Source organism: Microcebus murinus, chromosome 4 (assembly GCF_040939455.1).
Source record: "Microcebus murinus isolate Inina chromosome 4, M.murinus_Inina_mat1.0, whole genome shotgun sequence".
NCBI classification, from domain to species: domain Eukaryota; kingdom Metazoa; phylum Chordata; class Mammalia; order Primates; family Cheirogaleidae; genus Microcebus; species Microcebus murinus.
Genome location: NC_134107.1, coordinates 83,706,049 through 83,719,570, shown reverse-complemented (window position 1 = coordinate 83,719,570; position 13,522 = coordinate 83,706,049). Strand labels below are relative to the sequence as shown.

Genomic DNA, 13,522 nt, shown 5'->3' with positions numbered 1-13,522 from the left:
ATCATTTATAAACAATATATATAAAAATATATATGAGTCCATACTAATCTAAATAAATGATTTAATAAGTACATAAATAAGGGAGAAAAGATAAATCTTCTCTATAGAAAAATTTCAAATAATACATGCAAAAACTTCTCCCTCCCTCAAGGAGTAGACCTTGCCTCCCCACTTTGAAAGTAAACTAGATTTAGTAGCATGCTTCCAAAGAATAAAACAGGGAAAGTAGAAGACAATAACTGTACAGTGGAGAAATCTGGCAAACACTACTTTACCCAAGTGATGAAGGTCAAGATCACCAGTGGTGTCATGTCGTTATCATGTACCCACTGACACGATGTGATAAGGAAGACACTCCACCTCTGAGGTATTCTTTCCAAATATTCAAAACCCAGTCTAATCATGGTATACTATCTTCTAAAAGAGAAAATCCCCATGTGTTTCTAAGGTTTCTATCCTTGTTTTAAGACAGGACAAATTCCCAGGTTCCACTCTACACCTACTAAATCAGAAATTTTGGAGGTAGGATCCAATAATCTGTTTTTTAACAAGCTGGTAGGTGATTATAATGGATGTTAAAGTTTAAGAACAAGTGGACTTTAAACATTACAACTATTTAATATTTATTATACATTTCAAAGTTGTTATAGGACAGCATGTAAAAACTAGAGAAAATCTGAATAAAGCATGAAATTTAGTTTAAAAATAATGTATCAAAATTGTTTACTGATTGTGACAAATACACCATATGAATATAAGATGTTGGGCCGGGCGCGGTGGCTCACGCCTGTAATCCTAGCTCTCTGGGAGGCCGAGGCGGGCGGATTGCTCAAGGTCAGGAGTTCAAAACCAGCCTGAGCAAGAGCGAGACCCCGTCTCTACTATAAATAGAAAGAAATTAATTGGCCAACTGATATATATATAAAAAAAAAATTAGCCGGGCATGGTGGCGCATGCCTGTAGTCTCAGCTACTCGGGAGGCTGAGGCAGAAGGATCGCTCGAGCCCAGGAGTTTGAGGTTGCTGTGAGCTAGGCTGACGCCACGGCACTCACTCTAGCCTGGGCAACAAAGCGAGACTCTGTCTCAAAAAAAAAAAAAAAGATGTTAATAGGAGAAACTGGAGGCAGAGTATGCAAAAATTCTTAATACTATATCTACAACTTTTCTGTAAATCTAAAACTATTCCAAATTAAAGCTTATTTTTTAAAAATAAATTATTTGGAATAATCAGTCATACCATCCTCTTTAATGCCATTTTTCTTCAGCTGTCTAAGAAGATTTCCACTTCCTCTTAGAACTGTCTTCAAAGCTCTCAAACCCCAATCATAATGTTGTTGAGGTGTCAAAAGTTCCCTGAAATAAAGGCATGGAAATCTTAAAGCATCAACTAGCTAAAAGAAATTCTTTTCATCATCACATCTAAAGAAATAAAGAATATCACTACTGACACATAGAAATAAATACTGATATCCCATAAACTTGCATAATAGAAACAATCACACAAAATGATCACCCAATGAGCTGTTAAATGTGGATGGTTCTCAAAGATAGGATAAAACTTTCATGAGCAAGGCTAATTATCTTAATGAAGATACCAAATGACAATTACCTGTTACCTTTATTCCTAAAGTCTATAATCAATCCACCTTGCTCTGACACTGTCTAGGTCCCCACTATCTCATATGAACAACAATTGTACATTGCCCCAAAGAAGCTAAAAGTCCACCTCCACACTAGAAGTAAGACATAGAGAAATTGTGAGAAAGAGTACCTCCACAGAAGAGTAGCTTTAGAGTGGTCAGCTGGTAAATTAGTTTAATAAAAATCATTTAGCTGGATCCCTCTAATATAAATATTTTAAAGAAAAAAACTGATCAAATTAATAATACTTAAGAAAAATAAGTAGTTTTGAGCCAAATGTTTTTATTATTTTCTTTTGTTTTGTTTTTGTTTTTTTTGAGACAGGCCAGAGTGAGTGCCGTGGCGTCAGCCTAGCTCACAGCAACCTCAAACTCCTGGGCTCAAACAATCCTGCTGCCTCAGCCTCCCAAGTAGCTGGGACTACAGGCATGCGCCACCATACCTGGCTAATTTTTTTATATATATTAGTTGGCCAATTAATTTATTTCTATTTTTATAGTAGAGACAGGGTCTCGCTCTTGCTCAGGCTGGTTTCGAACTCCTGACCTTGAGCAATACACCCACCTTGGCCTCCCAGAGTGCTAAGATTACAGGTGTGAGCCACCGTGCCCAGCTGAAATGTTTTTATTGTTAAAACTAAAATATTTCATATCAACACTGTAAGCACAAAAAATCATTAATATGAAAACCATAGAAGAGATAAATAGGGACAATGTAAAAATGATAACTAATATACAATTAATCATTAGAAATGCCAAAATATAAAAATATTTTAAACAGGAAAACTCACCTAGATAAATTGAAAATAGCTACCAATTTTCTGCCCAATACTTTCGCATCTTTAAAGCCTTCTGAATACAGAATAACTTCTGCAATAAGCTCATTGTCTGGACGAGACATAGCTACTGGCCTGAAAAGCTGTTTAAGATTATCAGGCAGTTTTTGTCTTCCTCCATAACCTTTTCCAGCAGGATTCATAGTGATAAAAATTCCAGAATTAGAATTTATTTCTACCTGAAATATTAATTTAAAATATAGGCATGAAAGATTAGAACTATAAATATAAAATATATTACCAACAAAAATTTTATTGTGACATATTTCTACACATAAATCTTATACCTTAGCAAAAAGTAACCTCCCATGTACTATCTCCTTACTCAACATATAATCATCTCCTGAGGAACTATACTGTTTTAAAGAGATCCTTTATAAATCATTTTTTTGAGACTGAAAGTTTAAGAGATAGTAACTAATTTGATTAACCTATTCATTAATTCAACATATTTTACAAAAAAGCCTTATTTTCACTTTTATTAAGTAATAGAGACAACTCCAAACTAAACTTATTAATCGTTTATACCCTTCTGGAGCTCACAATCTTACAAAGAGGCAAATTGTAGTGAGATAAATATTATGACAGGAAGAGTTGAATGTGATGAAAGCATCTAGTAGAAGCATTTCCAGAAAGGTTTAAGAATAGAAGCTAAATTAGAATGTGTAAACAATGAATGGGAAATTAATAAGCAAAAACTAGTGTAGAGTAGAAAAACCAAGAAATCTGGCTATAAAGTAAGGAAAGGAGCAAGAGCAGGAGTTGGAGGAAATATGTATCAAGGGAAAGTTTATTTTTGTTTTCATTATTAAGATGGAAAAGATGTGATTATGTTTAAAAGTTGATGAAGAATCAGTAGGCTGAAGCTATAGCACAAGAGATAAATAAGAGAAGGTCCCTGGGAAATAGATTCCAAACCATAGGTGGAAAGATTAGTATTAGTTGGGAGAAAGGACAACTCTATCTTTGTAAGAAGAGAAAAGGAATAAAAGTGAATGTCTAAGAAACTAAATTTTGATGGCAAAGAGGTAATTCTCACTTAATAATTTCTTCTCTTTTGTTTGTGAAAAATGAGTTTAAGCATCATGTAAATAACATATTAACAATGTAGAACTATTCTTACTTTCTTGGGCTACCCTGAAAAATTTGTATTGTGAAATATTATGTATAACAGGATAATTTCACAGTTCTTATAACTTTTAGTATATTGAATATTACATATTATACACAAAAGTTTATATTTTCTATATAATAAAATTACATTCTAATGATATGACTGTATATCTCCTACGAGGAGAGGTAAAGAACAGAAGAATAGCTAAGTGCTTATGGTTTTAACACACAAAATAGTGATCAAAAACATGTGCTTCAGATTTAGACACACCTGGATTCAATTCACAGTTCCACTACTTACCCTTACTTATCAAGTTCTAGTTTCTTCATCCATATAGTAGAAAAAAATACCTCAAAGGATTGTGATAAGTATTAAATGCAACAACACATTAAAGCACTGTGCTCAGTGTTAGCACAGATAATGTAATAGCACATATAATACATAACATAAATAACTGAATTATTCAACATTGAAAGTTTAAAGATTAATGGTGAAAGTGGGACCAAAAAGGGTAAGAAATCTCAGATACACTTTATAGGTAATAAAGCTTAACACATTGGTCACAGATTAGAAACAAGGGTACCAGGAGAAATAAAGATAGAATATTGCCTGTGAGTAAAACCAAGTCTTATATTTTAATTTCTTTAAACTCCCAACATATTCTATACCTCCTTGCCAAGCAGTTCACATACAGTTCTATGATTCTTCAAAGCATCTTGAATTGTCTGGATTTGCATAGACACTGCTGACAGTACAGATTCTTCCAGCCTATTGAATTCATCAAAACAACCCCATGCCCCGCACTTCACCAAACCGACAAATATTCGTCCCATTGACTTCACATCAATGCCCTTAAAAACAATAAAAATTATATTCAGTAACAAATAATTAAAATCTCTACCAATAGCTTAATATTTAAAATCACTTACTGATAAGTAATCATTTTACCCATCTATGCCTCTTTTGCTCTTTTTAAAATAGGGATTAAGTAGCTACTCTTTCAAAACTCAAGGTGGTTTCAAGGAATAAACAAAATAATGCATGTGAAAGTGTTCTGAAAAATTCACAGAACTAAACAAATACAAGATTTTGTTTTAGTTATTCTTTAAGTCAAAATATAAATCTTACATAAAATATTTAGAAAATGATCATTTAAAATGAATTTAAGGCTTTTCTTTTTCTATTCATCATTCTCCTTAGGATAATAAAAACATTTTTCTATAATGTAACATAAACCTTCATTCTGTATTAAACTTATTTCGTTGCAATAATTCTCCTTAAAAAAAGTTTTGGGACCATAGTATGTGCAACTTCTCTCAATTTTACTTCTCAATTAAAACAAATTCTGTCTTCAAGTAATTTAAAAGTAGAGTGACTTTTAGAATATTTCATATACTAATGAAAACTAATCCAAATACAATATTTTAATATTTATTCATTCTACCTCATCACAATTAAAAACTAAAACTTGTCTTCCAAGAAGTCCACCTAAAGCCTTTACTGATTCAGTTTTTCCAGTTCCAGCAGGTCCATAAGGATTTCCTCCAAGTCCCATCTTCATGGCTTGAGTGAGAGTTAAGTAGCACTTATCTGTTAATGGAGTATAAACCAGCTTGGGAGCATTACCCTATACAAGAGAAACAAAGTCCAAGTATTCACTTACATTTATAAATATGTATACAGTGTCAGATTCCAGTTAAAAAGCTAAAAATGCAACAAATACATTAAAGATTTTAACACAAAAAAATATCCACAAGTTTTCTTGGTGAAAAAAGCTTTTTAAAGAACAAACTTGAATTTATCTTAATTATTTTTTAAGAAAGTGCTTCATTCTATCCTCAATTAATATATTGTTAGGTTTCAAAATATTCTCTCAAGTTCTTTTTTGGTTTTGATAGACAAGTAAGACTTTAATAAAATATATAGTTTATACCTTTATGTGAATAAATCCAGTCTATATGTGTCTAAACTAAATAATCTAAAACTTTGAACTGTTTTGTGACAAACATACTCCCAGTCTCAAGGTTACAAGAAAACAGTCGGGGCACTATTTTTTCTTAAATTTCAAAGTATTATGGAGGTACAAACGCTTTGATTAAATAAACTGCCTTCTTACTGCCTGAGTCAGAGCTATAAGCATGCCCATAGCCCAGTGTCCATGGAATCTGTTTCAAGTTCTTAACATCACAAAGATGAACTTTTAAGAAAAACAAATCCAAAATTATCATACAATAATCATTCCATTTCATATTTTAAAATTCATGTAATTATTTCCTTGAATTTTATGATCTCCACAAATCAGAACTACTTTGGAGACCCCAAAGTGTAATTAATTTGAAAAATTCCTTATGAAATTAGTAATTTTATCAAATGATTCTCAAAATTTCTACTAAACTATAGAGAAGACAGATTCCAATTCCAACTGCAATTTACAGGATTTTTCCTCAATTTAGGTAAACATATTTGGGCCCCAAAATACATTTCCTTTTTGCAAGAGCCAACTGGCAGCTCTCCTGACATAGGCTTAACAAAACTGTCAAAATATTCTAATGACTAATTCATTATGATAGAAAAAGGCAAAGAGGAAATAGCTGAACTTTTTGAGAACAAGTTACATGAACTACATTATTTGTTGAAAATTTTTCTACCTTACAAGCTAAAAACATTCAGCAAACAGATTTCAGCAAATTTACAATTGCACTAATTTTGTTCTTGTATAAAGAGTCACAAACTAAACTGCTTCTATTGAGGATGCCTATATTCAATTCTCCTTGTAGTAAAGATATATTTCAAATTTTATATAAGAAAAGGTACTCTAAGAAAAGGTACATTTTAGAGAACTCAGTACCACACTGGTGATATTTTAACTTTTTTGTAAATAGACTGATGTTTTATTTTTTTCTTACATGATACCTTCTAAATTCTGATGAAACAGAAAGAAGACACCAATACAAAAAAATTATTGAAAAATCACTACTTAAAAATAATTCTTTCTTCCAATGGCAAATTTCCTTTAAAAGTAGATAATTTCTAACTGGAAAAGTAAAACACTTCTGCCACATGCCATACCTGATATTCATAAGTATACTGAAGTTCAGAATCCACCATTTGAACATAGCATGTGTGATCACTTTTCATATAGAATCTAAGTTGTTTTTTCCAAGCCCAGTCTTCAGTTGTATGAACTTGAACTTGGTTTAACTGCTTCACCACATCAATATTATGAATAATGTCAAGAATTAGTGCTTTAAGTTTAAGCTCCAGAATGCCTGATTCTGAAAACAAAAATAATTGGAGAAAATGTTAGCCTGTGATTTATATACTTTATGCTCATGTATACAGGTGATTTCTGAATGAATTTAAATGGTCACTTCATGACATATATGAGTGGTATAATAATATGAATCACGCAAGCCAAAATGCTACAAGAAAAAAACAACGTAACACTTACAGCAGAATAATAATTCAAATGACTGTGGAATCTTCATCAGAAAACATATAGGTCAGAAGGAAGTGGAACGAGATTTTAAAATGCTAAAAGAATTGTCAACCCACTATAACCAGTGAAAAACTCTTCAAAAATAAAGGTGAAATAAAGACATTCTCAGATGAAGAAAATCTATGTGAGTTCACAGGCAGCAAACTTACCCTAAAAGAAACACTAAAGAAAACTCTTTAAACAGAAGGCAAATGATACCAGAAGGAAACTTGGAACATTAGGAATAAAGGAAAAGCAACAGAAATGATAAATATCTAGATATATATAATATTAATAGATTATTCTTCTCCTTGAGTCTTTTAAAATATGTTTTATGGCTAAAATCACACATTATAATATAATGTCATGGAGTTTTCGGCATATTTAGATGTAATATATTAAGACAACTACAACATAAAAAGGGGAGGCTAAATCTACATAGTGAAGAGGCTTCTACATTCTCTTTAAAGTAGTAAATTATTGATAAGTACAACATAAAAAGCACGTATATTATAATTCCTAGCATAACCACTAAAATAGATATAGGCCAAAAAGATAGGATACCAAAAAATGCTCAAATAACCCATTAAAAAGGGTAGAAAAGGAAACATTTTTTCCATACCAGTATTCCCTGGATCTTCAGAACTTGTATCAACATTAGTATAGTGCTCTAACTTGTTCACCAGTTGTGTTTCAATCTGATGAAGACTATGATCTTTAATAGCATTTTCTACATCTTCAGTGAATTTAATCTGCTCTGCCAAGCACAGTATCTATTGAATAAAGAGAAAAATTATTTTTAAAAGGTACTATTATACCTTTTAAAAGGTATAAAAGGTTTAAAAGGTATATAAGATATAACCTTATAAAAGGTAGTATTTCTACTTAGAAATATTTTGTAAATTTAAGGAAAGACACCATTTTTCCAAAGTGCCAACTGTATATTGAACTTCTCCATCTGAATGTCATATGAGCACCTTCAAATAGTAATAGAGTAATACAGTGGTAGAAAAAGCACTGTGTGAAGCAATCAAGCCTACTTTTCAGAACTCATCTCATATTACACTCTCTACTATAGGCCTATTTTTGGTACTAGAATCCACCAAGTTTATTGTAACCACAGGGCCTTTGTACTTTCTTCCCCTGACTCTTCTCATAAATGGTGTCTTTTCAGCCAGTTTGGAAAGATAGCAAAGTATGATGTATCCTATTTAATAAAATGGCAATCTTCTAGCATTTCAAAATAATTTCTTAGTATACTACTCAAGTCTACAATACCAAGATTTCAATATTTTCTTAAATTAAGATCTGTCTTAGTTTTATAATCTAATACCCATAAATAGAAACCAGCTATATTAAGGCAGATAGCTTTCTGTTAATAGTACCAATAGAGCAAGGCTACTGATAAAGCAAATTATACATTTAAAGACCAGCCTTTGAAAACTTGTATCAAAATAGTTTCATACAGTTTTTAAATGAACAAGGAAAACTGATATCCTCCTTTAAACTAAAAACATGATGCATCATCATAGAAAAGCACTACACCTGTTGACCAATTACTATTGAACAGATTGTTTTTATCTGATACACACCTTTCAGCATCCAGATGAATATCATTGAATGCCTCTATCAGATTAAATCATTTAGTTGACTATATATACAAGCTGCTGTCTTTCTCTAACTTAAAACATTCTATAAATATTATATTATGGTTCTTCTATGGAAGAGAAAGCCAATTAGTAACTCTTTTTTAGGTAAGTCATCTCCCATACTTTATGATACAAAATTCATCAGCCCATCAATCAAGTATATGGCAAAGCATTTAAGCAGAACCAAATCTGCTTTTGAGAAAAGACTTTGCTCTTTCATTTTCATATGAAAATGTTCACTTGCCCACCTCTAAACCTAATATCCCTGTATGTGGATTTCCTTTCAGGCAAAACTATTAAATTTCTATATTATAAAGGCACATGAATAATCTCAATTTTTATTTCAAAATATTAGGGGACATGTGTTCTTGCTACTTCGATGAACTGCATAATGCTGAAGTCAGAGCTTTTAGTGTCCATTTTTAACAGTCTGCTACAAAATTTCTGTGAGAGGCTTACAGAAATGATAGTCAAGATACAGTCTTGGGTTCTCAAGTGACATTACCATTAAGATAGCTGGACAGGCACTAATATTATTAATTACCTAAAATGCAATTGCCACTAAGGTGCTCTGCAAACATTATATGATATGACCTTCAAAATGACTTGGTAATGTAGGTAGTACTATACCCTCTTAACTGTCAAAATGTATCACTCAGAGAATAACTGGCTAAGGCAGCATTTAAACTAAGGTCTTTCAGCTTCTTTCCACTTTATCACACTGCCACCTTCCCAGACCCAAAAAGTACCTTCTTTATCTTATTCTAGGTCTTTACAAATAAGGAACTGAATTATTAATACATGATAACCTATACCTGACATCCATGTAATTGTTATGCTACACAATCCCCTTATATAAATGCTCTGGAGATAAATTTTTCTTAACATTAACTGCTAATAAACAAGAATTCTTGATTTTAGTAGACAATAAACTATATTTTTAGTAGTGCACATTTTTATTTGAGTGTTCAAGGGCCTAAAGGTAAGTTTCAGGCTCAAATCCAGCAACTTTCCTTAGCCTCTATCTCCCACTATATCTCCTGCTATAACTGTCATTTCTGTAACCCAATTATTATGCAATTTTTGCTTTTGTGAATTTTTTATATTGTGTCTTTTATTTTAAGTTGATTTATACCCTATCTGGAAGTTGACAAAGTACTAGGAAACATTTTCAGAGGTAATAAAGCAGCTTACCCTGATTCTGCAATGGCATTGATTATTCAGTGATGATTACTTTTGTTTTCCTCTAAGAACCTAAGATTCTTTTAAACAGATTTTAGTTTGCCTTAAAGTGCCAAAAGATACAAAAGGTGTGTTTGTAAAAATGGCTCAGAATCTAAAATGTGCCAAGCTTCTATACTTTAAGAGAACCAACATAAAAACCTGTCCCAATAGCTACTAAATTTTTTAATCTGAAAAGCAAGTAACTTTGAGAGATGTTGAGTAGATTTTTCTAAGAGAAATCATAGAACATTCCAATGCCTACCCCTTCCACAGTCCTAAGAACTAAAGTTTCTGATGACCTACACCTATGGCGTTATTCTGGACCAAACACTGAACGAGGCAGGACGTTTAATACAAATTTTAGTACTATACTTTGATATGGCCTGGAACAAATCTGTGAGCTACATATCTAGTATCCAGTGTTTCCAGGGATGAGCTCCTATTAACACTGAGCTGCAGCGAGCTCTATGATCTACCATGTGACCTAGCTCTCAAATGTCCTGCCAATATTCCAGTTCAGTGTTGTGATTATATTTCAGACCTATACTAACATTTTTCTAAGCTCCTGCCAGCTCCAAGTTCTTAGATGATCCCATGGAAGGGGTGGAGGGTAAAGAACAGCAGTTTTAGAACAGTGTTTTAGATCTGTGCCTCTCCATCAACAAAGGACTAATCATCTGCGACCAGCATACTATTTGGTGCCTGATTCAGTCCTCTCCATTCCATTCACCACTGGCCTGTATTGCTTAAATCTCAGCAAGCCTTCTGCTTGAAAGCATCTGAATTATAGCAAATTAACAGAGCTAGAAGAGAACTTCACTATCATGTAGTACATCTCCCACATTTTATAGTTGAGGCAACTGAGACCTAGAAGTTAAGCAGTTTGTCCATGTAAACTATTAGATAAACGGAGAACAAAGATGACACTTTGTTCTGACCTGTATGTCAGGGATGTTTCCATGATACCATGCCAACCTATATTCCTCCAGACATAAGCCCCCTTACCTGTGAAGGGAATAGAGATGGGTCAATTGCACCTTGAGAACTTTGCCCAGTAGTAACACATTCCTTCAACAACTGTTGCAAAGTTTGCTTCATTTCCAAGGCCAAATCATTCAACCAAGCCTGAAAATAAAATCAGAAAATAATATACACATGATATAAAACAAATATATAATTTATCATCTGATCCTATTCTTTTATTTCAAGAGGGGTATTATAATTTCTTATGACTATCACACTCCCAAACTGAGTTACAGCCATTTAATTCTTTATTTTATTAATAAATGGTTTAAATAATTTGAAGAAAATTTTTTCACCTCTTGGGATAATGGTGTATGTGAAATCTTAAATTTGTGGCTATCACTATCATGACTATACCTATAAAAATCAACATAATACGAACATTTAAAAAGTAATCCATTAGGCCGGGCGCTGTGGCTCACGCCTGTAATCCTAGCTCTTGGGAGGCCGAGGCAGGCGGATTGCTCAAGGTCAGGAGTTCAAAACCAGCCTGAGCAAGAGCGAGACCCCGTCTCTACTATAAATAGAAAGAAATTAATTGGCCAACTGATATATATATAAAAAAAATTAGCCGGGCATGGTGGCACATGCCTGTAGTCCCAGCTACCCGGGAGGCTGAGGCAGAAGGATCACTCGAGTCCAGGAGTTTGAGGTTGCTGTGAGCTAGGCTGACGCCACGGCACTCACTCTAGCCTGGGCAACAAAGCGAGACTCTGTCTCCAAAAAAAAAAAAAAAAAAAAAGTAATCCATTAATTTCATGGAATCAAACTAGATAGTAGGGCCAATAAATAGGGTCAAAAAGGCTGGCAAAGTTCCCTGGCTCATGCTATTCTAGTGATCTCATATTAAGAAAGTTGGAATCATTGGAAGGGATTGGTTCATTGGGGTAAACTGTCTTATTTAGGGGCTTAGGATGCCTCATTAAACAAAACTAATTTGTTTCAAAGTCAAAACAATATATTTTTCTACTCACTCCATTATAGATAAAATAATAAAAGTAAACTGAAGTTAAAATAATAATGATGATTAATAGAAACAATGATGAATATTAATATTTATGAATTACTTCTTAACTTTAAAAGTGTATCACTTGCGGCCGGGCGCGGTGGCTCACGCCTGTAATCCTAGCTCTCTGGGAGGCCGAGGCGGGCGGATTGCTCAAGGTCAGGAGTTCAAAACCAGCCTGAGCAAGAGCGAGACCCCGTCTCTACTAAAAATAGAAAGAAATTAATTGGCCAACTAATATATATAGAAAAACATAGCCGGGCGTGGTGGTGCATGCCTGTAGTCCCAGCTACTCGGGAGGCTGAGGCAGCAGGATTGCTTGAGCCCGGAGATTGAGGTTGCTGTGAGCTAGGCTGACGCCATGGCACTCACTCTAGCCTGGGCAACAAAGCGAGACTCTGTCTCAAAAAAAAAAAAAAAGTGTATCACTTGCAACAAAATATAAGGGCAAAAACTACAATCTTAATTTTTCATCATTACTTACTTAAATTAACTAATTTTTAGCTTTTTTTTCAGCAGTAGAGCACTTCTTAGTACTAAAAATAGCATGAGCCTTTGTCAGGCTCAAAAGCCACTGTAGCTAAAGAGTAAGAATCGATCTCTCACTGCAAAGGCTACAGAGACACCTACTCTGCTAATAATCACAAGAATTTCAGCTTTTCCTTTGCTGGCATAACTGCCTTAGCCCATCTGCTAAAACTTAAACTCTTCCTCTGTCTGTAGTGTCAACAAAACTGCAAGAGAGGAAAACAACAACCATAAAACTCTTAACTAAACATGATAGCTACTTAGCATACCTTCTATGCTTTCAATTACCTGATATTTATTGGATGTACTCAACATCCAATAAAATGTTGAGGCCTAACCAGGAATAGACATTTTGCAAGGCTGCATGGTTGGTTATGTGCATAGGACATGGTCCTTGACTTCTAGTTGGAAGGTAATTTTGGAACTTGAAAATTACAATTCAATGTGGTACAACCTATTACTGGTTGGTTTTTAACTGTATGCTTGTAAATAGGCTTTTGATCAGTTCAACTCCAGTCCTGCAGAAGCAGTTAATAGTTATTCTATAAATGCACTAGTTTCAAACTGACTTTTCACTTAAATAAAAATATACAATTCATATCTTAAAGAGTAAAGTGAACTAAAGTTTATTGAGTATTTAGGTTCCAAGCACTATATACTATACATAAGGCCAATTATTTAACTTTCAATAGAAAGTCTTTGTAACAGATAAAAGTTAAGCATCCCCATGACAAAAATCTGAAATCCAAAATGCTCCAAAATCTAAAACCTTCTGAGCTCGACATGCTGCTCAAAGGAAATGCTTATTGAAACATTTCAAACTTTCAGATTAAGGATGCTGAACCACTAAAATGCAAATAATCCAAAATCCAACTAAATCTGAAATCTAAAACACCTCTGGTCCCAAACACTTCAGATAAGGCATATTCAATCTGTAGTGAGATTCCCATTTTAATTATATGAAAATTAAGACTCTAAGTCACATAGCTAATAAGTTTTGGAGCTAATATTAATGTCCAAGTC

At 33.4% G+C, this 13,522-nt stretch overlaps 1 protein-coding gene across 3 annotated transcripts in view; it reads right to left on the bottom strand.

Moving 5' to 3' along the window:
• Positions 1-13,522, bottom strand: part of DYNC2H1 (dynein cytoplasmic 2 heavy chain 1) — a 264,459-nt gene that overhangs the window by 210,857 nt on the left and 40,080 nt on the right. For all 3 annotated transcript variants that reach the window (XM_076002468.1, XM_076002469.1, XM_076002470.1), the window contains exons 30-36: positions 10,948-11,067; positions 7,692-7,842; positions 6,661-6,866; positions 5,036-5,218; positions 4,260-4,442; positions 2,433-2,656; positions 1,239-1,354 (exon numbers count right to left, since the gene is read on the bottom strand). In XM_076002468.1, coding sequence (XP_075858583.1) covers positions 1,239-1,354; positions 2,433-2,656; positions 4,260-4,442; positions 5,036-5,218; positions 6,661-6,866; positions 7,692-7,842; positions 10,948-11,067 — 1,183 coding nt within the window. The remainder of the gene's footprint in view (positions 1-1,238; positions 1,355-2,432; positions 2,657-4,259; positions 4,443-5,035; positions 5,219-6,660; positions 6,867-7,691; positions 7,843-10,947; positions 11,068-13,522) is intronic.